The sequence below is a fragment of the Cervus elaphus genome, chromosome 4 (assembly GCF_910594005.1).
Source record: "Cervus elaphus chromosome 4, mCerEla1.1, whole genome shotgun sequence".
NCBI lineage: Eukaryota > Metazoa > Chordata > Mammalia > Artiodactyla > Cervidae > Cervus > Cervus elaphus.
The window spans coordinates 52,915,636-52,937,225 of NC_057818.1; the positions used below are offsets into that span (position 1 = coordinate 52,915,636).

Here is a 21,590-nt window from a genome sequence, read left to right on the forward strand (position 1 = left end):
CGGAATTTTTGTCTGTATTGCTTTCTGCTGTGTCCCCTGTGCCTGGAATACTGCCTGGTTCAACAAGTATCTGTGGAATGATAACTGAATGAACTGTCATTCTCATCTAAGTGAGGATATTAATATTCAATGCCATCAATATTATTTTATAATAACTGTAAAGCAACATGAGTTGTTATTTGTGATCGCGGCTGTTTACTGAGTACAAAATATATACCAGAAATTGGACCAAGTGTTGTAGAGAAGAAGCCAATTCTGACTCCATGTTGGAACTGTTTCTTTGACTTGCTTTTTGTTGCTTTTGTTATTATAATCATACAGAATGGCCGACCTCAGAGAATCCTGCCCCTCTGCCTGACTGTTAAATTAAGGGTTTAATTTAGTTAATTGTAAGGGTTCAGTCCACCTATCCATGGCAGGAGGAAATGAACACATTCCCTGCCTCAGGCTTGCCATTCTGGGAGATGTTTGCAAGATTAATGGCTTTTTTACTTTGCCTCCTCAACTCCTCCCATCTCTGATCTATAAAAGAACCTAGCACCCAGACCCCATAAGATGGTTATTTTGAGGCACTAGCCTGTCATCTTACTCAGGAGAGAAACCAAATAAAATCTCTTCCTTGCCTCAATCCCTCATCTGATTCATTGGCCTGTCCGGCAGGGAGCAGAACCAGCTTGGACTCGGTAACATAAGCAGTTGCATGTTTAAGTCTTTACAAACAGATAGGGTATTGTTATCCTGTCCATTTTTCAGATGAGAAAACTGAGGCCCCAAGAGGAGAGGCAACTTGCCCAATGTGACCCCAGGGGTGGCAGCTTTGGGGGTTAGGAACGCAGGGTCTGTCCCCATGATAGACTCGAATCCCTGCTCTGTCCCTCGCCAACCCTGAACTTTAGTCGCGGAACCTCTTTGCCAGCGCCTCCGTTTCCTCGGGGCTCAGCCGTAAAGAACCTGCCTGCAGCGCAGAAGGAAACCCCAGTTGGATCCCCGAGTGGGGAAGACCCCCTGGAGAAGGAAATGGCTACTCGCCGCAGTACTTCTTGCCTGGGAAATCCCATGGACAGAGAGAAGCCTAGCGGGCCACAGTCCGTGGGGTCACCAAGAGTAGGACACGACTCAGCGACTGAAGCAACCACATATCCGAACCCGAGTCCCAGCGAAGTCACCGTCGTAGGTGACGTCAGTGGGGTGTAGCGAGGGGGCGGAGGGAGGGGCAGTGCCCTGCGCCTCCGCGGGCGCCGGAGGAGCCAGACGGGTACCTGCGAGGGCGCCCATTTCTACTTCTTCCTCGCTGCTAGTCCGAGGAGGTCCTCCCCGAGGCTGCGGCGGCTGAGTGAAGCCGGGATTCCTGCCCAGAAGGTGCGGAATCAGCACGAGCCGCGCCCGCGCGGCTGGCAGAGCGAGCGGACTCCCGGCTCGAGCGGAGGAGGCCGGGCGCGTCCTGCCCAGCGGCGCCGAGAGGAAGCCGGCATGGCCTCTACTTTTCTCTTCACTCGGCTGCTGCTGCTGCTGCAGTTCCTGCTGCCGTTGTTCTGGGCGCCCCTGGGAGCCGGTGAGTGACCCCGCGCGATCGGGCGACCCCCGTTCCCCCTCTCCCTCCCCACCGGCCCGGGCGCTCGCCCCACCCTAAGCTGCTAGCTGCCCTTCGCCGCCCGCCCGCCCGCTCCCCTCCGCCCTAGCGATGCAGGAACGCCGGGCCGGGGCCAGACTCTTCTGATAGCTTCCCGGAAAACCGCCGGACTTCGGGAGATTTCTGAAGGGCAGGGCGGGCAGGCCTCCGGGGGAAAATAAGGCGGAAGGTGAACTTTCTCCGTGACACACCTGCCCGGACAGCACACCCGGGCACCTGCTCGCCATGTGAGCGCACCCTTCTCCCCAGTCCTCAACAGCCAGCTAACAGCCACTGAGGATGCTTGATGAGGGGAAGGAGGGCAACGGCAAATAACCCCGTTCTCTCGTTCCCCTTCGACCGCGACTGGCTCTAGGCCGCGGCCATTCATTCATTCATTCACGCATTCATCTCACACACATTTATTGAGTGCGTACTATGGGCCGCGTTCCGCATACTGGGAGTATAGCTCTGACGTCAGACAGCGGTGAGTTCAAAATAGCTTTTGGCATTTAACGCCTGTGTGAGCTCAGGAAAGTGACCCGAGCTCCCTGTTTCCCTGAAATGTCTACTGGGGGCTGGGAGGAGGAAGGAGAGGAGAGTGGAATCCCGCCTACCTTGTAAGATGGTGTCTTGGAAACACCCTGAGCTAGATGCACTGAAGAAAAACAATAATGACCGTGATGACTCACATGAACAGTAATAATACTGAACACAGACTCGAGGAAACCAGAGTCTCCTCATTTCCCAGAAGGTCTCAACCCAGGCTCTGCTCCTCACTTGCTGGTTTACCCAGGCGGGTAGCTTGACCATGCAAGGCTCACTTGACCCCTCTGTCCAATGAGGGAGAAAATCCTAGTGCTAGGAGTGTGGATCTCATGGACCTTGGAGAGGGTTGGAGGACTGGCCCACAGTGAAACTTGGGCCTGGCTATGACACAGGGTATAAACCTAGAGAAAGGCCACTTCACCCAGTGTCATCCTCACAGAGGTCTTACCATCAGAGAAGGAGACACGCTTGCCCAGAGCTGCACAGTACATCCATGGATGAGCTGGCATTCGATCCGAGACTAGGGTGCTTAGCTCACCACTCAATCGCCTCATGTCCAGACCATGTCCCTCCTCCACACGCCTTGCTCCAAGCACCCCAGTCCACTATGTCCTGACCTCCTCTTCCTCGTAGCAATAATTATAATATTCACTGGTATAGAGTGCTTGGCATATGTCTTTACATAAATTTCATCATTTAGTCCTCCCAACTCCCTCTGAAGTTACAACCACCCCCCATTTTACAGATGAGAAGATGGAGGCTCAGAGGAGTGAAACCACGGGCACAAAGGCCACAGTTTGTGAGTGGAAGGACTGAGATTCAAAGCACTTAACTCCTTCTTGCCTTCTCCTTTATCCCTATTATTATTAATAAGGATGTTTATTAATTATGTTTATCAATATGGATAAAAGTCAACACATATTGAGGATCTAGTGTGTGCTGGGACTCTAGGGAGAATGATTTTCATATGGAGTCTGTAGATTAGAGATCAGGAGTCTTGACTGAAGATGGCTCAGGTTCAAATCCCACCTTTGCCATTTGCCCTCAGTGTGACCTGAAGCAAAAGACTCTGTGCTTTGGATTTCCCCTCCATAAAGTGGGGCTGACAGTGGTGCTTTGCCTCAATATGCTGCTTAAGGACTAAATGCTGGGAGATGTGTGAAGCACTTTGAACAGCTCCTAATCTGTGTAAGCAACCCCAGAATGTTAGCTGTAATTAGTGCTATTTCACAAACTAGCAGTAAAAAATCGGAGATGTTAAGGAGTCTGCCTGAAGCCCTCACAGCAGAGAGCTGAAGGGATCCCAAACCTTGGGGCTATAATCACCTCCCTTCTTTTTAAAAAAGCATTTTTTAAAAAATGTGGACACTTTTTAATGGTCTTTACTGAATTTGTTGCAATCCTGCTTCACTTTTATGTTTTGGCTTTTTGGCTGTAAGGCATGTGGGATCTTAGCTTCCTGACCAGGGATCAAACCTGTGCCTCCTGCATTGGAAGTCTTAACTACAGGACCACCAGGGAAGTCCCATCAACTCCCTTCTTATGCTTGGACCCCCTACAAACATTTTCCAAACCCAAGGCCACAAAGAGTAATAATACTACTTTATTTCTTGGATCCTAAGATGTTGAATTTCTTCCCCCTTGTGTGTGTGTGTGTGTGTGTGTGTGCGCACACGTGTGTGCGTACGCATGCTCAGTCATGTCCAACTCTTTGTGACGCCATGAACTGTAGCCTACTAGGCTCCTCTTCCATGGAATTTTCCAGGCAAGAATGCTGGAGCGGGTTGCCTTTTCCTACTTCAGGTGATCTTCCCCACCCAGGGATTGAACCAGCATCTCCTGCATTGGCAGGTGGATTCTTTACCACTGAGCCACCTGAGAACCCCTTTCTCCCCTTCCCATATCTCTAAATTGGAAATGCTCTAAGAGCATCCCAGTGCATCTTAAAATTGATGACTGGAGTTAACAGAAAAGTTTTGGAACTAGACAGTGATGCTGTCTGTACAACATCATGAATGTACTCAATTGCCACTGGATTATATGTTTTAAAGTAGTTTAAGAGGCAAATTTAATTTTTTAACCACAACACAGACCGCAATTTTAAAAACTGACGATGCTGAGATAGAGGATATACAGTAATAACAACCCAATTGTGGGGGAGGCAGGGAACGGGACCCAGTTGCAGACCCAGTCCAGCCCCCATCTCATCCTCACCCCTGGACCAGGACTGGTGCTCCGCATCCCCGTTCCCCTCAACACACAGACACCCAAGGGGCTCCAAGCTCCAGGAGCCCCCTACCCCATCCAGATCAGGGACACTCAGATGTGACCTACCCTGTGTTTCCCCGCAGGGACCAAGATAATCACAGTGCGGGCCCCACTCCAGGTGTCCGGCTTCCTGGGAGAAACCGTGATACTTTCATGCAAACTATACCCCCTGGAACACAATGTGACGGTGACGCAAGTGACCTGGACAAAACAGAGACAGGCAGAGCTCGCCCGCAGCGTGGCGGTCTTCCACCCCGCCCAGGGCCCCAGCTTTCACGAGTCTAGTCGGTTGGAATTCATAGCCGCCAAGCCCGGTGAGAAGCTGTGGGACGCCTCGCTGGTTGTGCGGGAGTTGAGCGTGGAAGATGAAGCTAATTACACCTGCCAGTTCGCCACGTTCCCTAACGGTGACAAGAGCGCTCGAATCCTGCTCCGCGTGCTCGGTGAGCTGGGAGGAGGGAGGAGCCGAAAGGGAGGGATGTGGAGTGGGGTAGTAGGGAGGTAAGCAAATAGAGGGAAGGGCCCAGGAGGGAGGGAGAAATTTCGAGGGAAACAAGAAGGAGGTAGGGCAATGACCCTGCAGGATGCAGGGGAGGTCCAGGGATGTAAGATCTTGGAGGCTGTGGGCCAAGGGGATTGGAGGATCTGGGGATGCTGGTGGTATAGGGGAGAGTGGCTGATGCAAGAAGTAGGTGGGGACAGAGACTGGCCTGGGAAGCCGGGAAGCCACTGCCAGCTTGGGCAGGTGGATTCATCTTGAAACCTGCTTTCTTCATCTGTAAAAGAGGCTTAGTAACAACAGTGCTGCCTTCAGAAAGCTATCCTGAGGGTCCAAGGAGTTCATCCAGGTGAACCGCTTAGAGCAGAGACCTATGTGGGCTGGGGATAGTGGGTCAGTTCCTGTTAACTCCCTTTGGTGAGGAAGTGAGTGAGTGACTGCTCAGTCGTGTCCGACTCTTTGTGACCCCATGAACTGCAGCCCGCCAGGCTCCTCCCTGTGGGATTTCCCAGGCAAGAGTACTGGAGTGGGTGGCCATTTCCTGCTCCAGGGCATTTTCCCAGCCCAGGGATTGAACCCATGTCTCCTGTCTCATGCATTGCAGGCCGGTTCTTTACCCACTGAGCCAAAGGGAGAGTTGAAATAGACTGGGAGGGGAAGATTCTGATATCCAGGAGTGGAGGGCTTTCTCCAACAGGGGGGGTGGGAGGGGAGAGCATGCCGTCGGCATTGTCATGGAAACATGCGTTCATTTTTATGAGTACCAGAGAAAATATGACAGGCCTTCCTCTTGGCAACTGAGTGCGAAGTCTCTTTGCCTGTTTTCTCATCTGTGAAATGGAGATCGCTATGAGGATGAATAAGAGCTTCCTTATTTGCTTCTTTTTTGTTGTTGTTTCTTTTTTGCTTCTGTGTCAGGAACTGTTCTGTGTCTTGTATGAATGACTCACCATTCTCCAGGGGGTCTTCCCAATGCAGGGATCGAACCTGGGTTCCCTGCATTGCAGGCAGATTCTTTACCATCTGAGCCACCAGGGGAGCTTGCTATCACTTTCTGTGTCAGGAACTGTCCCGGATCTTGCATGAATGACTCATGAAAGGTTAATTCCTTGGAACAGTGCCTGACACATGCCCCTAACCAAAGGCATCTTTCATCATTTCAGAAAACTTAAGACTTCAGGTCTTATGATTTAGGATGAGAGTAAAACAGAACTGGTGAGTCAAATTAAAGAGAAATCTTGGGTAACAAGAACACAGGTACCGAGGGAAAAGGAACCACTTGAAATCCCAGGTCTGGGAATCACCAGAATGATGAAGAAACGGGCAAGGTAGTTTTGGAAACAGACAGATCTTGTGGGAAGATCCAGTTCTGTCATTTACGACTATGGAACCTTGAGCCAGTCACTCTTGTCTGAATCTCCATAGCACAGCTCAGCCCTCCCCTCCTCCATGCAGCCCTCAGTAACCACCACCACCCCCCCCCGAGATTCAGGCACCCCTTCCGGGATCCCCCATCCCAGCCTTGCCCAGTCTGAGTCATCACTGTCTGGGGAAATCCGTCTTCCCTTCCAATAGTCCACCCCATGAAGGCAGGGGTAGGGCTGTCTCAGTCCTTCCTGAGTCTTCAATACTGCCCATCACAGAGCCAGATACCGTATTCAATTACCAATCATAATTACATATATTGAGCACTTATTACCTGCCAAGTACCGTTTTAAGAGCTTTATCTATAAATTCTCATCGCTGGTCATCCTCCCCTTATCCCCAGTTGACAGACAAGGACACTGAGGCGCGGACTTGCCCAAGGCCACCCTGTGGCTGGGGCAGAGCAGGGATTTGAACATGGCCACATCCGGTATCCTCATCTCGGCACTCCCCTGCTGCTGAGATGTTTGTTGCATGACTGTTGGTGAGGCGTAACCCGTGTCTTTTGCTCCTCTTCTCAGCCAAGCCCCAGAACAAGGCTGAGACCCTGGACATCTCGCTCAGCCCGAACCCTGTGCCGGTGGCCCGCTGCGTCTCCGAAGGAGGTCACCCACCTGCCCGCATCTCCTGGTCCTCAGATGGAAAGACCAATACCACCCAGGTGCCAGGGCCCCTGCCCGGCACCATCACCGTCATCAGCCTCTTAATCTTAACACCTTCCAGCCAGATGGACGGCAGAAACGTCACCTGCAGAGTGGAGCACGAGAGCTTTAAGGAGCCGGAGGTGTTTCCCATGACCCTGGCTGTGTCCGGTGAGTGGGTCTAAGTGTGAGCAAGGGCGGGAGGGGCTGCCAGACTGTCTCCATCCTCCCCCTGCCATTGGCCAGCTGTCTGCACCCTCCCTCTGCCATTGGCCAGCTGTCTCCACCCTCCCCCTGCCATTGGACAGTTGTCTGCACCCTCCCTCTGCCATTGGCCAGCTGTCTCCACCCTCCCCCTGCCATTGGACAGTTGTCTGCACCCTCCCTCTGCCATTGGCCAGCTGTCTGCACCCTCCCCCTGCCATTGGACAGCTGTCTGCACCCTCCCCCTGCCATTGGACAGTTGTCTGCACCCTCCCTCTGCCATTGGCCAGCTGTCTGCACCCTCCCCCTGCCATTGGACAACTGTCTCCACCCTCCCACTACACTGACTCCGAGGGGCACTTTCAACATTACATCATTTCATCATCAGAGCTGGCTCTCTGACTCTTGCCTTAGCACCCATCCCCACATCATATAACACCGACTCCCCTGGGCCATAGATAACCCTGTCCTTCATTGTCTATATCAGCTTCTTTTTTTTTTTTTTTCCCTTTTGGCCATACCACAGGGCATGTGGGATCTTAACTCCCTGTGCCTACGTGCATGCTGTCACTTCAGTCGTGTCCAACTCTTTGCGCCCCCATGGACTGTTCCAGGGTCTTCTGTCCATGGGATTCTCCAGGCAAGAATACTAGAGTGGGTTGCCATGCCCTTCTCCAGGGGATCTTCCCCATCCAGGGAGTGAACCCGAGACTCTTATGTTTCCTGCATTGGCAGATGGGTTCTTCACCCACTAGCACCACGTGGGAAGCCCCTTAGTTCCCTGACCAGGGATCAAACCCATGCCCCGTGCAATGGAAGCGCTGAGTCTTAAACGCTGGACTGCTAGGGAAGGACTCTGCCAGTTTTTTATACCACAGTTCACACTGCTCCCTGGGGGCCGCTGTCTACACGGACACCCCACGAACACTCTCTTGAGCCCTCACACAGTGCCTACACCCTCTTCCCTGGGCAACTGTCCGCACTGACCTTGTGCACACTGCTACACTGCTTCCTCACCATCAATACCAACTCCCTTGTGTTTCCTACACTGCCATAATACCGTCTGGGCTTCCCAGGTGGCGCTACTGGTAAAGAATCTGCCTGCCAATGCAGGAGATGCAAGTTTGATCCCTGGGTCAGGAAGATCCCCTGGAGGAGGAAATGACCACCCACTCCAGTATTCTTAGAAAATTCCACAGACAAGAGGAGGCTGGTGGGCTACAGTCCATGCTATCGCAAAGAATTGGATGCTACTGAGCACACACACACACTATTGTCTACACTGGCTCCTAAGGGCTCCAGACAGCATTGCCCTCACTGTCTACACCACTCCTTTAGGCCACCAGCTGAAGGCAGTTGGCAGTTGACCACTGCTGCCTTGACACCCTGCATTTTCTACTCAAGTTCTCCTAGATACTCTCTCACACCGACCCACAACATTGTCTACACTGGCTGTCCTGGAGAACTGCCTACATTGTCCCCACCCCCACCCCCCATGTAGTCTACATTCCCCTTTGCTCCACTGTTGTCTACACTGGCTCATCTATGGACTGGGTCCTCCCATCACTGTCTGGACTGACTACTCCCTGCCTGACAGTTGCTGCACTGTCTACACCCAACCCCCTCAACTGGATCTGAGTGAGGACGGTGTCTATACTGACTCCTTCCCAACACACATATAAAAACACCCTGTCTCATTGGCCTTCCCCCTGGGGACTTTAAAAATCTTCCCTGTTGATCACATTTGAGTTGGGTAAGACGCAGACTGAAATGCGGTCACCCAGGATTCTCTTCTGCAGGACTTGTCAGAGCCTTGAATATGCTCACGTGTGTTATGAACACCCAGAAGGAGGCCTTTTCTCACAGGACATCCCAGGCATGCCAGGACCTGGCTTTATAGGGAAAACCAACAGAGAAGCAGGTCCTGAGAAACGCTCTCTGTTACCCCCGTCCTAGCACCCTGCTGAGGACTCCCAGGCTTCTATTCTTGGGGCAGAAGCTGGAACCCATTGCCCAGACCCCTCCCAGGCCTCTCCACCGTGAGCTGTTCCCCAAACCCACCAAGGCCCTCTTCCTGTTGTGACATGAATCCCAGCTATCTTTGGGCCCCTTGAAGGCTCCCTGTCTCTGAGCCTGTGTGTCTGTTTACCCCAGCCCCCCCCGAGGTTTCCATATCTGGCTATGATGACAACTGGTACATCGGCCGTAGAGGGGTTGCCCTGAGCTGTGACGTCCGCAGCAAACCAGAGCCCACAGGCTACAGCTGGAGCACGTGAGTTCCTGGGTCAGAGGAAGGAGGGGCTGGGGGCCTGGACTCCAGGGTCTGAGGGAGGAGGGGTATAGCAGAAAAGTTAAAAACAAAACAAGAAGTCAACTGTGGGCCCCCAGGAAAATATCTTGCATGCACAGAGTTAATGAGGTGATAAAGTCCAGGTCTGTCGACACACCTGCTCTTTATGGGGTGCCTGCTGTGTGCCAGGTACTTACCTGCATGCCACATGATCCCCACTCTCTGGCCACAGTTTGCACTATCGCCAGGCCCGGGTTAAAGATCTGCCCAGGAGCTGTAGTCATCTGCCCGGACACACGGGTATAGAGGTGACTGTCCCTTCGGCATCTGGCTCCAAACCCAATCCTCTTAAGCCCTGGGCTGTGCCACCTCCCCAGCCACCTTGTGTGACCTGCTCAGTGACCTCTTACAGAGCAAATACTGTCCCGTCCCCATTCTCATTTTTAAAAATATCTATTACTTGGCTGCATCGGGTCTTAGTTGCGGCACATGGGATCTTGCTGTGGCGCACAGACGCTCTAGTTGTGGCATGCATGCTCAGCAGTCGCAGCACACGGGCTCAGTTGCCCCAAGGCATGTGGGATCTTAGTTCCCCAAGTGAAAATCACTCAGTCGTGTCTGACTCTCTGTGACCCCATGGACTATATGGTCCATGGAATTCCTCAGGCCAGAATACCAGAGTGTGTAGCCTTTCCCTTCTCCAGGGGATCTTCTCAACCCAGGGATCGAACCCATGTCTCCCGCATTGTGGGCTGATTCTTTACCAACTGAGCCACAGGGGAAGCCCAAGAATGCTGGAGTGGGTAACCTATTGCTTCTCCAGGGGATCTTCCCAACCCAGGAATCAAACCTGGGCCTCCTGCATTGCAGGCAGATTCTTTACCAACTGAGCTACCAAAATTCTTTACCAGCTGAGCTACCAGGGATCAAACCCACATTGCAAGGCAAATTCTTAGCCACTGGAAGCTACCACCAGGGAAGCAGCCCCCTCCCGATTTTCTTGATTGAGGAGCAGAGCAATCAAAAGACTTCCTCAAATTCCTATTGAGACCAAGGATAAGAGTGGGGAAAGATAAAGGCAAAGGGGTAAACAATTTAACCTCATTTTTATTGGGCCCAGTTTTTCTTATTACAAAAATAACTTTTGAGCACTGTAGAAACTCTAGGCAATATGGTTATGAGTAAAAAGAAGAAAATAGCTCCAATAGTCCTGTACTCAGTCATCTCCAGAAACATCACTGTTACCCCTTGTTGTATATCCTTCCTGTCCTTCTTTCAGTATTTCTTTTTTTTTCTTTCAATATTTCTTAAAAAAAAAAAAGAAAGAAACTGTGCTGTATGTATAATTTTGAAAACTTTCCTCTGTCCATGAATACATTTCTTTCATTTTTGTTTCGTCTTTGCCCCACCTCACAGCATATCTGATCTCAGTTCCCTGACCAGGGATGAAACCCACGCTCCTTTGCAGTGGAAGGGCAGAGTCTTAACTGCTGGGCCACCAGGAAAGTCCCTCTTGTGAACACCTTTCCAAGTCAGGGCACATAGATCTATTTTCCCTCAGCATTTTATCAAGAAATGTTTCAAGCCTACAGAAGTCTTGTAAGCATTTTCCAGTAAACATTCAAAAGCCCACTATGTGGATTCTCTCACTAACATTTTCCTGGACTTGGTTTATCACATTCCTGCCCTTCAATCCATCCCTCTTGCCATCTATCCAACAGTCCTCATCATTTATGCATTTCAAAACCCCACCACCTGCTTCTTTGAGGGGCTAGGACTCTGTCACAAATGAGGCTGTCAATGACATAACCAGTCCCACCTGGGGATACAGAGGTGCTTTCCCGTTCTCAACTAAGCAAATGTCGTGGTGGCGGGCATCCCCGTCTGTCCACCTCTGTGGACAGCCAGTCACATCTCAATGGTTGGCCAGCGGAGCTGCCAATCAAAGGTTTTTGATTGGTATTGACAGCTGGCCTTTACCTTCCTGTCTCAAAGCACTGCAATTCAGGCTCATGAATCATACAGCCAGGTTTCCATGCCAGCCCTGCAGAATACCCCCATGCCCTGGTCTCCTCTGTCCATTAAACCAGTGTTTCTTTCTTTCTTTTTAAATATTTATCTATTTATTTGGCTGCACCGGGTTTTAGTTGTGCCATGTGGGATCTAGTTCCCTGACCAGGGATCAAACGTGGGCCCCCTGAACTGGGAAGGCAGAGTCTTAGCCACTGGACCACCAGGGAAGTCCCTGAACCAGTGTTTCTTGACTACTTACTGTGTGTCGGATGCTACTGACCCAGGTGCTGCATGCTAAGTCACTTCAGTCATGTCCGACTTTTTGTGACCCCATGTACTGTAGCCTGCCAGGCTCCTCTGTCCATGGGATTCTCCAGGCAAGAATACTGCAGTGGGTTGCCATTCCCTCCTCCAGGGGATCTTCCCCACCCAGGGACTGAATTCGCATCTCTTAGGACTCCTGCATTGGCAGGTGGGTTCTTTACCACTAGCACCACCCACAGGCTTCGGTGAATGAAAAAGAACCAAATTCCCCCCTCTCGGATCTCCAGATCTGGGGAGAGAAACAAACAAGGTAATGTCAGAATTCCTTGGTGGGTCACAAGTTATGTTTCCACATTTTCACTGCCAAGGGCCCCTGGAGTTCAATCACAGGTCAGGGAACAAAGATCCCACAAGCTTTAGGACATGGCCAAAATTTAAAAAAAAAACTTTTTTTTTAATTTAAAGAAAAATAAACAAGATACCATTTTTAAGGATGGAGTGTGTCAGGTGGTGATAAGTGCCGTGGGAAAGATCGTGCAGAGGATGTGGGGGGTTGCTACAGTTGAAAGAGGGTAACCAAGGAAGGTGTCACAAAGGTGATGTCTGAGTAGAGGACTGAAAGTGAGAGTGAGCAGTGTGGGTACCAATGGGAAGGGCATTCCAGGCATAGGGAACAGCATATGCAAAGACCCTGAGGTGGGAACATAACTGAAGCGTTCCAGGGTCAACAAGTCAGCCACCATGGATATAGAGGCAGGAGCAAAGGGGTCAGTGCGTCAGGGGGCCAGTTTGTGTGGGACCTGTGCCCGTCGTCAGGACTTTTCCTTTACGGAAGGGCTCTGGACAGAGTGCTGAAGAACTGATGCTTTTGAAGTGTGGTGCTGGTGAAGACTCTTGAGAGTCCCTTGGACTGCAAGGAGATCAAACCAGTCCATCCTACCTACAGGAAATCAACCCTAAATACTCATGGAAAGGACTGATGCTGAAGCTGAAGCTCCAATACTTTGGCCACCTGATGCAAAGAGCCGACTCATTGGAAAAGACCCTGATGCTGGGAAAGATTGTAGGCAGGAGGAGCAGAGGGCAGCAGAGGATGAGATGGTTAGATAGCATCATCGACTCAATGGACATGAATTTGAGCAAACTCCGGGAGACAGTGAAGGACAGGGGAGCCTGGAGGGCTACAGTCCACGGGGTCGCAAAGAGTCGGACACGACTTAGCAACTGCACAACAACTGGGCAGAGGAGAGACTTTGGTTATGTTCTTTTTGTTTTTAATGTTTATTTATTTTTGGTCGAGTTGCGTCTTAGTTGCTGCATGCGGGACCTTCTTTGCAGCGTGTGGGCCTCTCTCCAGTCATGGTGCGCGGGCTCCAGAGTCTGTGGACTCTGTGGTTTGCACAGACAGGTTCTCTAGCAGAGGTGCCTGGGCTCAGTAGTTGTGACTTGCAAGCTTAGTTGCCCCTCAGCATGTGAGATCCCAGTTCCCCAACCAGGGATCGAGCTCACGTCCCCTGGACTGATTGGCAGGCAGATTCCTAACCACTGGACCACCAGGCAAGTCCATCTGTGCGGATTTTGAACATGGGGCAGACGGGGTTTGCTGATAGGCTGGATGGGAGTGTGAGCGGCAGAGTTGGGGGAACTCCAGGCTTGCTCTGAACTTGTCTTATAGATGTCGTGAGAGTGTCTATATTCCTGCTATACAGTGAGTGCCGGGGTCCAGCCCCAGCAAGATCCAGGGGAAGCCTCAGGACAAACGGCGTCGGTGAATGAGAGAGAGAGTGAGACAAAGCTCGGGGGCTAAGTCTGAAGTTTATTTTTGCACGGCCCCTTTATACCCTTAACAACATCTTTGGGGGAAGTGCATATTGCTTACACACAGGGCATCTCAAAACATTACAGCAACTTGACCTTCAACAGAAACTGGATGTCACCCACATACTTTTTCGTTCACAAGAGTCTTTCTTATCATTTGGCCTTCAGGCCTGCTGACATTTTATGGCTTGCACCTGGTGGGACTTAAGCAACTTCAGTAGCCAACCCTGTTTTTCTTATAATTAATCTATTTTCTTTCTAATAAGCGTCATCTCTATGGGAACTAGATAGGATTACATTTTTACAGAACAGAAATGCAAAGGACTGCAGAAACAGCAGATATGGCACAAAACAGGCTCTTAGTCTAAAAGTTAACCACCTGCAAGAAGTCGCCAGCTAATCTCTATCTAAAGTATTTTCTATTAGGCACATTTGTGGCTATCATATTTGTGGAGCTTTTCTCACCCCACGAAGGGGCCTATGCTTAATAGTTTCTTTTGTTAGCGTACTGTGCTTAGGATGTTTAGAACAATCAAGAGCATTTTGTGCAATGAGATCACACATTTATCAAACAAGCCAGAATGCCAGTAAAATGTTTGAATGGAAGCATTTCCTTCATCTCTGGCCCCTTCATAGGGTACCAGGGTCCAGAAGATTTATTAATTAGGGTTTTAAGTTGGTCTTCATTCAGTGAAAGAGGAGCAGGAGAGCTCTGGGCAGGCAACACAAGAATCCGCAGCAGGGCAAACAAGAACAACAGCAGAAAAGGGGGGAGGATACAGGGTGGGGTAGAGGCCAAGGCCAACCTGGAGGGTCCCTTATCCTAGACGGCCTTGCCTGTCAGGTTTTTTCCTCGTGACCTCGTCATGGATGGGGTCCCGGACGGCCTTGCCTGCCCGGTATTTTCTTCATGACCTTGTCACGGGCGGGACCCCCAATAACGGCTCCCGACAAGTGAGTGCCCCAACACCAGTTACTCTAGGCCTCCGACTGAGACCACTTCCTCACCCACCTGTCTCTCCTAGGACCAACGGAACCCTGCCACCCTCTGCTGTGGCCCAGGGCACTCAGCTCCTGATTCATACTGTGGACGAGACCATCAATGTGACTTTCATCTGCCTTGTCACCAATGCCCTAGGGACCAGCCAGGCAAACGTGACCGTCCTGCTCAGAGGTGAGGAGCCCCCTAGGTGGGGAGAACAGAGGAACTTAGGATGGATATCAAAGTAGGATTCCTTCTGAGGGAGGGGTTTAGAGGTGGTCCCTGGTTAAAGGAGTCCCTCAACCACAAGAATGCTCCCAAGCTCCCATTCTTTCCCTAAGCCCCTTCATGGAAGGTTCAACAGGCTCAGCTTTACTGTCTGTTAACTCACCATCTGAACCATTGAAACCACGGTCCAGGCCCCTGGGCACAGCCCCTCTGCAAACCCAGGGTGGGGTAGTTGCATAATACCTCTTCCCAATGGACTCAGGCAGGCTTTCCCAAGTATATTAGACAGAACTCTGTCATTTGCAATTGATAGAAGCACAACTCAAAATAACCCAGGCAAAAATGGGACTTTATTAGAAATTCACCTTCAGGTATGATTAGATCCAAGTGCTCCAACTTTGTAATCCAGGAACTTTTCTTGACCTCTATTGTCTCTGCTTTTCTTTTGCTGGCTTTATTCCCTGGCGGGCTTTCCTCTCAGGAAGGTAAGATGATCCCCAGCAGTTTATAGGCTCACAGCCCACCAGTTTAGTAATCCCAAGAGAAAGAATACACCACTTTCAATAGCTCTAGCCAGAGTCCGAAGGCTGGCTCTCATTGGCTCAACTTAGGTCACAGTCCACCCCCACCTCATGAACCAGTTGCAGCAGCCAGAGGGAATGGAATGTTCTGATTGGCCAGGCCCAGGTCAAAGTCCCATCCTCCGGCATCTACACACTGCTATATTTAAAATGGATAACCAAGGACCTACTATATAGCAGGTGGAACTCTGTTCAATGTTATGCGGCAACCTGGACAGGAGGGGTGTTTGGGGGAGAATGGATACATATATATGTATAGCTGAGTCCCTTCGCTGCTCACCTGAAATTAACACAACATCATTTGTTAACCGGCTCTACCCCAACACATAATAAAAAATTAAAAAAAAAAGAAAACCCAAGTCCCACCCTAGGAACCAGAGGGTGGAGTGAAGCTCAGCTAAACCATATAGACGGAGGGAGGCAGAGCGGTAGCCTCCTTCAAAAGTGAAGTCTAATATTTTGGGGGGCAGGTGAAACCCCCCCAAAAGTCTCTCAGCTTAAATCTCTGCTTCCTTCTCTTCTGGCAGAAAGTCCTAGGGAGCAGCCACAAGAGGGTTCGTCCTCTATGACCATTATCATCGTGGCCTCGGTAATCCTGTTGGTTTTCATGCTGATGTTGCTGTTTTGTTTCCTCTGGCACAGAAAGTCCCGTGAGTCCCCTCTTTTTTGACATATCCCCCGCCTGCTTGCTGTAAATGAACATCACCACAGCCGCCACAGTTAAGCACCTACTATGAGCCTACAGGCTCTGTACTAAGCCTTCCACGTGGCAACCTCTCTGTGAACCCTCATGCCCACACCATGAGGTTCCCCCGTTGGACAGGCAGGGACACTGAGACCAGGGAGTTTTATTCATTGGATCATTGATTCATTTTTACAAAGTGGGAGCAGCTCCCGTACACAGTAAGGACTTTGGCTTTCAATCCAGGTGACATAGAAGCCCCTGCCAAAGGGATGCAGTGTAGAATAACGCTTAACCCCCTCACCCCCCCACTTTCCTTCATCTGCCTTGCTCAGGACTGGCTCCCTGAAAGGAGGGGTTGCCCCGATCCCTGGCTCTGAAAGGTGCCCAGATCCCTGGCTCAAGGGCTTTGCAAGGCTGTTCCCCTGCCTGGAGCCCCCTTCCCCATGGCTCCCACTGGCAAAGTCCTGTGGCTAATTCTGTAATCACAAGAGCTACATTTTGCCGAGCACTTTCTCTGTGCCAGGCACTTCTTGGGCACAGCCCCCTTGAATGCTCACCACCACCCTGTAAAGAGAGTCCCTCTGTGAGCCCATTTTACAGATGAGGAAACATTTGCTCAGAGAGGTGACATTACCTGCCAGCTGGCACACAGCTGGAAAGTCAAGAGTTGAAGGTAGATCTGTTGGTTACAAAGTTTTATTCGTTCAACCACTAAACAAAAAGGCCTCCTCACATCCCACTGGGGAGACCTGTCCTCCAGGGAGCCCTCCCTGATCTTCCCCTGAAATGAACCAAGCACCTGCTCTGGTCTTCCCCACCCCCACCCCTTGCCCACTCAGGGGCATCATGGTGTGGGGACTTGTCTGTCTCTCCAGTGGACTGAGAAACCCAAGAGCACAGAGCTAGAACTGTCAGTCATGGCTGTGTCCCCAGCACCACCTACCACTGGATCAGGCACAAAAGAGGCATTTGAGGAAATGTTTGCAGAATGCATCATATCCAGAGCCAGACTGCCTGTGCCTGAACCCACAGGAGTCACCATGGGCAAAAGCCTTACTATGACCCAGTTTCCTCATCTGTGAAATGGGCATATCCATACCTGTTAATGTAGACCCAGCACTTACCGTAGCATTTGGCACATTGTAAGCCACACACTGGGTATTTTTGTCTGTTTTGTTTACCTCTCTATCCCCAGCACCCAGAATGCATCTGGCACAAAGTAGACATTTGCTATTTGCTGAATAAATCCTTGTTGGATGGTTGAGGAAACTGAGGCACAGAGAGGTTAAGTCAATTGCCCATGGTCACACAGCTCCTAAAGGACTGGGATTTGAACTCTTCCGTCTGGTTCCAGAGCCCATGCTCAATAAAGATTTATGTGTACTTAATAACTGAAGGAATAACGAGATGAAGCCTATACCCCAGCTGTGTTTTTAAATGTGTAGTCATTTTGGGACATGACTCCCCCATGTCAATAGCAGAGCCGAGACTTAGAATTCAAGGGGCCTGGTCCCCCACTTGTGTCTTCTTCCCATGCTTTCCAGCATTGCCATTCACTTCTGATCACTTCTCCTCCTGTCTCCTCAGGTCAGAACCAGTACAGTCCCTCTACTAATGGGGTAAGTATGGTGGTGGAGCTGAGGAGAGGGTGGGGGTCTGCACGAACCCCAGATTAATCGCCATGGGCTTTCCCAAGAAAGGGCCAGGCATCTCTGTGCACCCGCAGCACTTAACTGGGGAATCTGCATTTTCAGATCTCCCCTTTCCTTCCCGTTCCTGACCATACCTGGAGAAGTGCTGCCCTGGCTTCCACGGTTGGGAAAGGAGCAGGCCTGCAGCTCTCTGCATGCTGGGCTTCGGCAGGAAGAATTTTTGTTATAAGGGCTTGAGGCTAAAGTTAGGAGAGAGGATGAGATGGTTGGCATCATGGACACGAGTTTGAGCAGACTCCAGGAGATAGTGAAGGACAGGGAAGCCTGGTGTGCTGCAGTCCATGGGGTTGCAAAGAGTTGGATACAACTGAGCAACTGAACAAGAGGCTAAAATTTGCGTATTTCCCTAGATGGTCAGATATTCAGCTGTTGGCAGCAATCAATCCCCAGATCCACCAACAGAGGGCACCAGGTGACAGCGTGGACACGCTGGTGAGCCTGGAGCTGGTGAGGACCTGGATCTTCCAGCTGGACTCCCTCCCCTGCCTCAGTGGAGGGAGTCTCCCTCCAAAGACACTGGCCACCCTTTCCCTGCCAGACCTCAAGGATGCCCTCTCTGCCTCACAGCATGGCGACCCGGGCGGAGGGCAAGTTCAAGGGTCTACAAGACTAGCCTCAGGTGGAGTCATTCGCTCCAAGGACTATGGAACTCAGGAAAGCTGTTTACTCGCGGACATAATTTACTACACTGCAAGGATGAGATCAAGAACAGCAGTGTGAAAAAGCTCATAGGGCTGGGTCCCGGCACAAGCTTCTGGTTGTTCAGTCCCGGTGGAGTCACGTGGACAGCACTTACTTCTCCCGGCAATGACGTGTGACAGCACACACAGAGTGTTGCCAAGCAGGAAAGCGCACCTGAGCCTTGGTTTCCAGAGGTGTCAATCATGTGGACATGGCTGACCACCCATGCAGCTGACCTTGGTACCAACATAGAAAGAGTTGAAGAAAGAGCACGTGCATGATTAAGCGTGTCTGACTCTTTGCAACCCCATCGGTGTCCATGGGATTCTCCAAGAAAGAATGCTGGAGTGGGTTGCCATTTCCTCCTCCAGGGGGTCTCCTCGGCTCAGGGATTGAACCTGTGTCTCTTGCATCTCCTGCATTAGCAGGCGAATTGTTTACCGCTGTGCCCACTGGGAAGCCTGTCACTAACATAGGTCAAGCCATTATTGTGTGGCCTAATGCCCCCACCATGAATCATACCATCGGCATAGATTATCCTGTATAGCCCACAGCCCCAAGTAAACAAAGCCTTCTATCAGCCAGGACATTCCAAAGAAGGGCTAAGAAGTTACTTCACAGGAACCAGGGGCAAAGGGCCAGGTCTTTTTTTGAACAAGGTTAATTCTTTCCTGCATAGTAGGGCCACACAGAATGTCACAGCTACCAGAGGTTTATTTGGTAAGAATTTGACTTCTGGCCTTGAGCTTCTAAATCTCTGATTTAGTTGAATCTCGGTGGCTTACAAGAAATAGTCACTGATCCTTGTCATCGGAAGAGAACCAGAGGCCGGAACTCAGCTGCCCCGGGACTGTCCAAGGAGCAGGAGCAAGTGGTGGCCCTGAACTGATGCGGTCCCAGGAGAGCACCTGTGGCCAGCGTGCTGGGGTTAACAAGACCTTGGTCATCCACAGAGGAAAGCAGGAAGTTGTTTCCAAAACAAGGAGAAAAAAATAGATGCTGAAGAATGAGACGCGATAGCTGGGCAGCACAGGCTGCCCTCAGACCTGGAGGGACATAGCCCAAGCCCCAGGACGAAGAGCTTCTCTGACACTCTGACTTGTTTATTTTCTAACTGTCCGTGATCGGGGCGGGGGCGGGCCCAGAATTCCCCTGTCTGTTGGAGAAAACAGGCAGATAGAGACCTTGGGGCAGAGTGCTAAACAGGAGAACAGGCCATGAGTCACTCTGCAAGAGACAGTGAGAAGGACATGTGGGCTTCTGTCTGGGCAGATGGGAGAATGCAAACCAGAGAAGGGTGGGGAAGAGATGGGACCCAGCCAAATGGGAGGGGTGAGGGCATGACGAGGATAGCAGGGCTCCACAGTGCAGGCACATAAAGGGAGACTGGTTGCCTAGCTGCCACATAAACCCCTTGTCCGTTCCCAGCCCCCAAACACCTTATTAAAGTTAATTTATTACACCTCGAGTGGCTGTGTGCAAGGGGGTCTCTTGTGGGAACTGGGGAGGAACAGAGTTTTGCCCAAACCATCACCATGAGAGACAGAAACAAAGGCGTGGAGGCAAGACCTTGAATCAAGAGGGCCACAAAGAGGACTGCCCTGGTGGTTCAGTGGCTAAACTCCCAATGCAGGGGCCCTGGGTTTGATCCCTGGTCAGGGAACTAGGTCCCACGCGCCGCAACTAAAGACCCTGAAGGCCACAACCAGAACCAAGCACAGCCAAACGGATAATGGTGGTGGTGGTTTAGCTGCTAAGTCATGTGCAACTCTTGCAACCCCATGGACTGTAGCCCGCCAGGCTCCTCTGTCCATGGAATTTCTCAGGCAAGAATACTGGAGTGGGTTGCCATAACCTCCTCCAGGGGAGCTTCCCGACTCAGGGATCAAACCTGCAGCTCTGGTGTCTGCTGCCTTCTCAGGCAGATTCTTTACCACTGGACCACCTGGACTTCAATGTGCACACCTTAATTTTAAAATGCTGTATTGCTAAAAAAAAAATTCTAAGCATCAACTGAGCCTTCAGTAAGTCATCATCTTTTTGTAATAGTAACACCAAAGATCACAGATCACAGACCATGATAACAGATAGAATCATAAAAAAGCTTGAAATATTGCAAGAATTACCAAAATATGATACAGAGACACCAAGTCAGCAGATGCTTTTGGAAAAATGACACACACCGACAATGTGGAGCTGCTCAATTTATTTAAAAAAAAAAAAGCACACACACAGTATCTTCCAAGTGTAATAAGGCAAAGAGCCATCAAATGAGGTGGGACTATATATAAAACCCTCAAACCAAAAGTTATAAAAAGATATCAGGGGTGCACTTTGAGTTTATTTGCACAGAAGTAATAAAGTGAGGGTTTAACTCAGTCCCTCAACAGATGAATGGATAAACAAAATCTGGTCTATCCATACAATAGAATATTATCCAGCCATGAAAAGGGATGGGGTACTAATGCATGTGACAGTCTTGGAAACATGATGCTAAATGAAAGAAGCCAGACACAAAAGATCACTTCTTGCATGATTCCATGTAAATGAAATATCCAATATAGGCAAATCCATAGAGACAGAAAAGAGATCAGTATTTACTGGGGCCTGGGGGAAGGGGGAATGGGGAGTGGCTGCTTAGTGGGTTCAAAGTTTCCCTTTGGCATGATAAAAAACGTTCTAGAAATAGATAACTGATGATTGCACAAGATCATGAACCTACAAATGCCACTGAATTGTACACATTAAAACGGTAAATTGTATGTGGGTTTTGTCACAATAGAGGAAATAATTTAAAATTTTTATTTAAAGAATTTTTTCATTCCCCAGAGATTATTGGAAGAATTTTCAGGAACCAATTGAACTCATGAAGGGCAGGTGAATTGTTGGAGAAAAAATAATATGCTAACTGTTAAAGAAAAAATTACTTAATGACACCAGTTAAAACATGGTGTTCTCACACACTCAGTCACATCTGACTCTTTGTGACCCCCTGGACTGTAGCCCACCAGGCTCCTCTGTCCATGGGACTTCACAGGCAGGAATACTGGAGTGGGTCACCACTCCCTTCTTTAGGGGATCTTCCTGACTCAGGGCTCCAACCCAGGTCTCCCGCATCGCAGGCAGATTCTTTGCCATCTG

General features: G+C 50.4%; 1 protein-coding gene across 2 annotated transcripts; it reads left to right on the top strand.

Moving 5' to 3' along the window:
- The first annotated feature begins 949 nt into the window (after positions 1 to 949).
- On the top strand, positions 950 to 19,917 carry PVR (PVR cell adhesion molecule). 2 transcript variants are annotated; one of them, XM_043899427.1, is made up of 8 exons: positions 955 to 1,552; positions 4,510 to 4,869; positions 6,872 to 7,162; positions 9,350 to 9,467; positions 14,606 to 14,754; positions 15,899 to 16,021; positions 17,644 to 17,675; positions 18,119 to 19,917. In XM_043899427.1, exons 1-8 carry the CDS (start codon positions 1,471 to 1,473, stop codon positions 18,182 to 18,184), a joined length of 1,221 nt encoding a protein of 406 aa, XP_043755362.1. In that variant the 5' UTR covers positions 955 to 1,470; the 3' UTR covers positions 18,185 to 19,917. The 2 variants fall into 2 exon arrangements, with proteins under 2 accessions (XP_043755363.1, XP_043755362.1); XM_043899428.1 differs by lacking the exon at positions 15,899 to 16,021 and having other exon boundaries at positions 950 to 1,552.
- Positions 19,918 to 21,590: the final 1,673 nt, after the last annotated feature.

Excerpts from the sequence above, each read along its gene's own strand:
- PVR (XM_043899427.1), top strand. The coding sequence starts at position 1,471 with ATGGCCTCTACTTTTCTCTTCACTCGGCTGCTGCTGCTGCTGCAGTTC. Across the intron at positions 4,870-6,871 it reads AATCCTGCTCCGCGTGCTCG|CCAAGCCCCAGAACAAGGCT; the intron begins GTGAGCTGGGAG and ends TCCTCTTCTCAG. Across the intron at positions 17,676-18,118 it reads ACAGTCCCTCTACTAATGGG|ATGGTCAGATATTCAGCTGT; the intron begins GTAAGTATGGTG and ends GTATTTCCCTAG.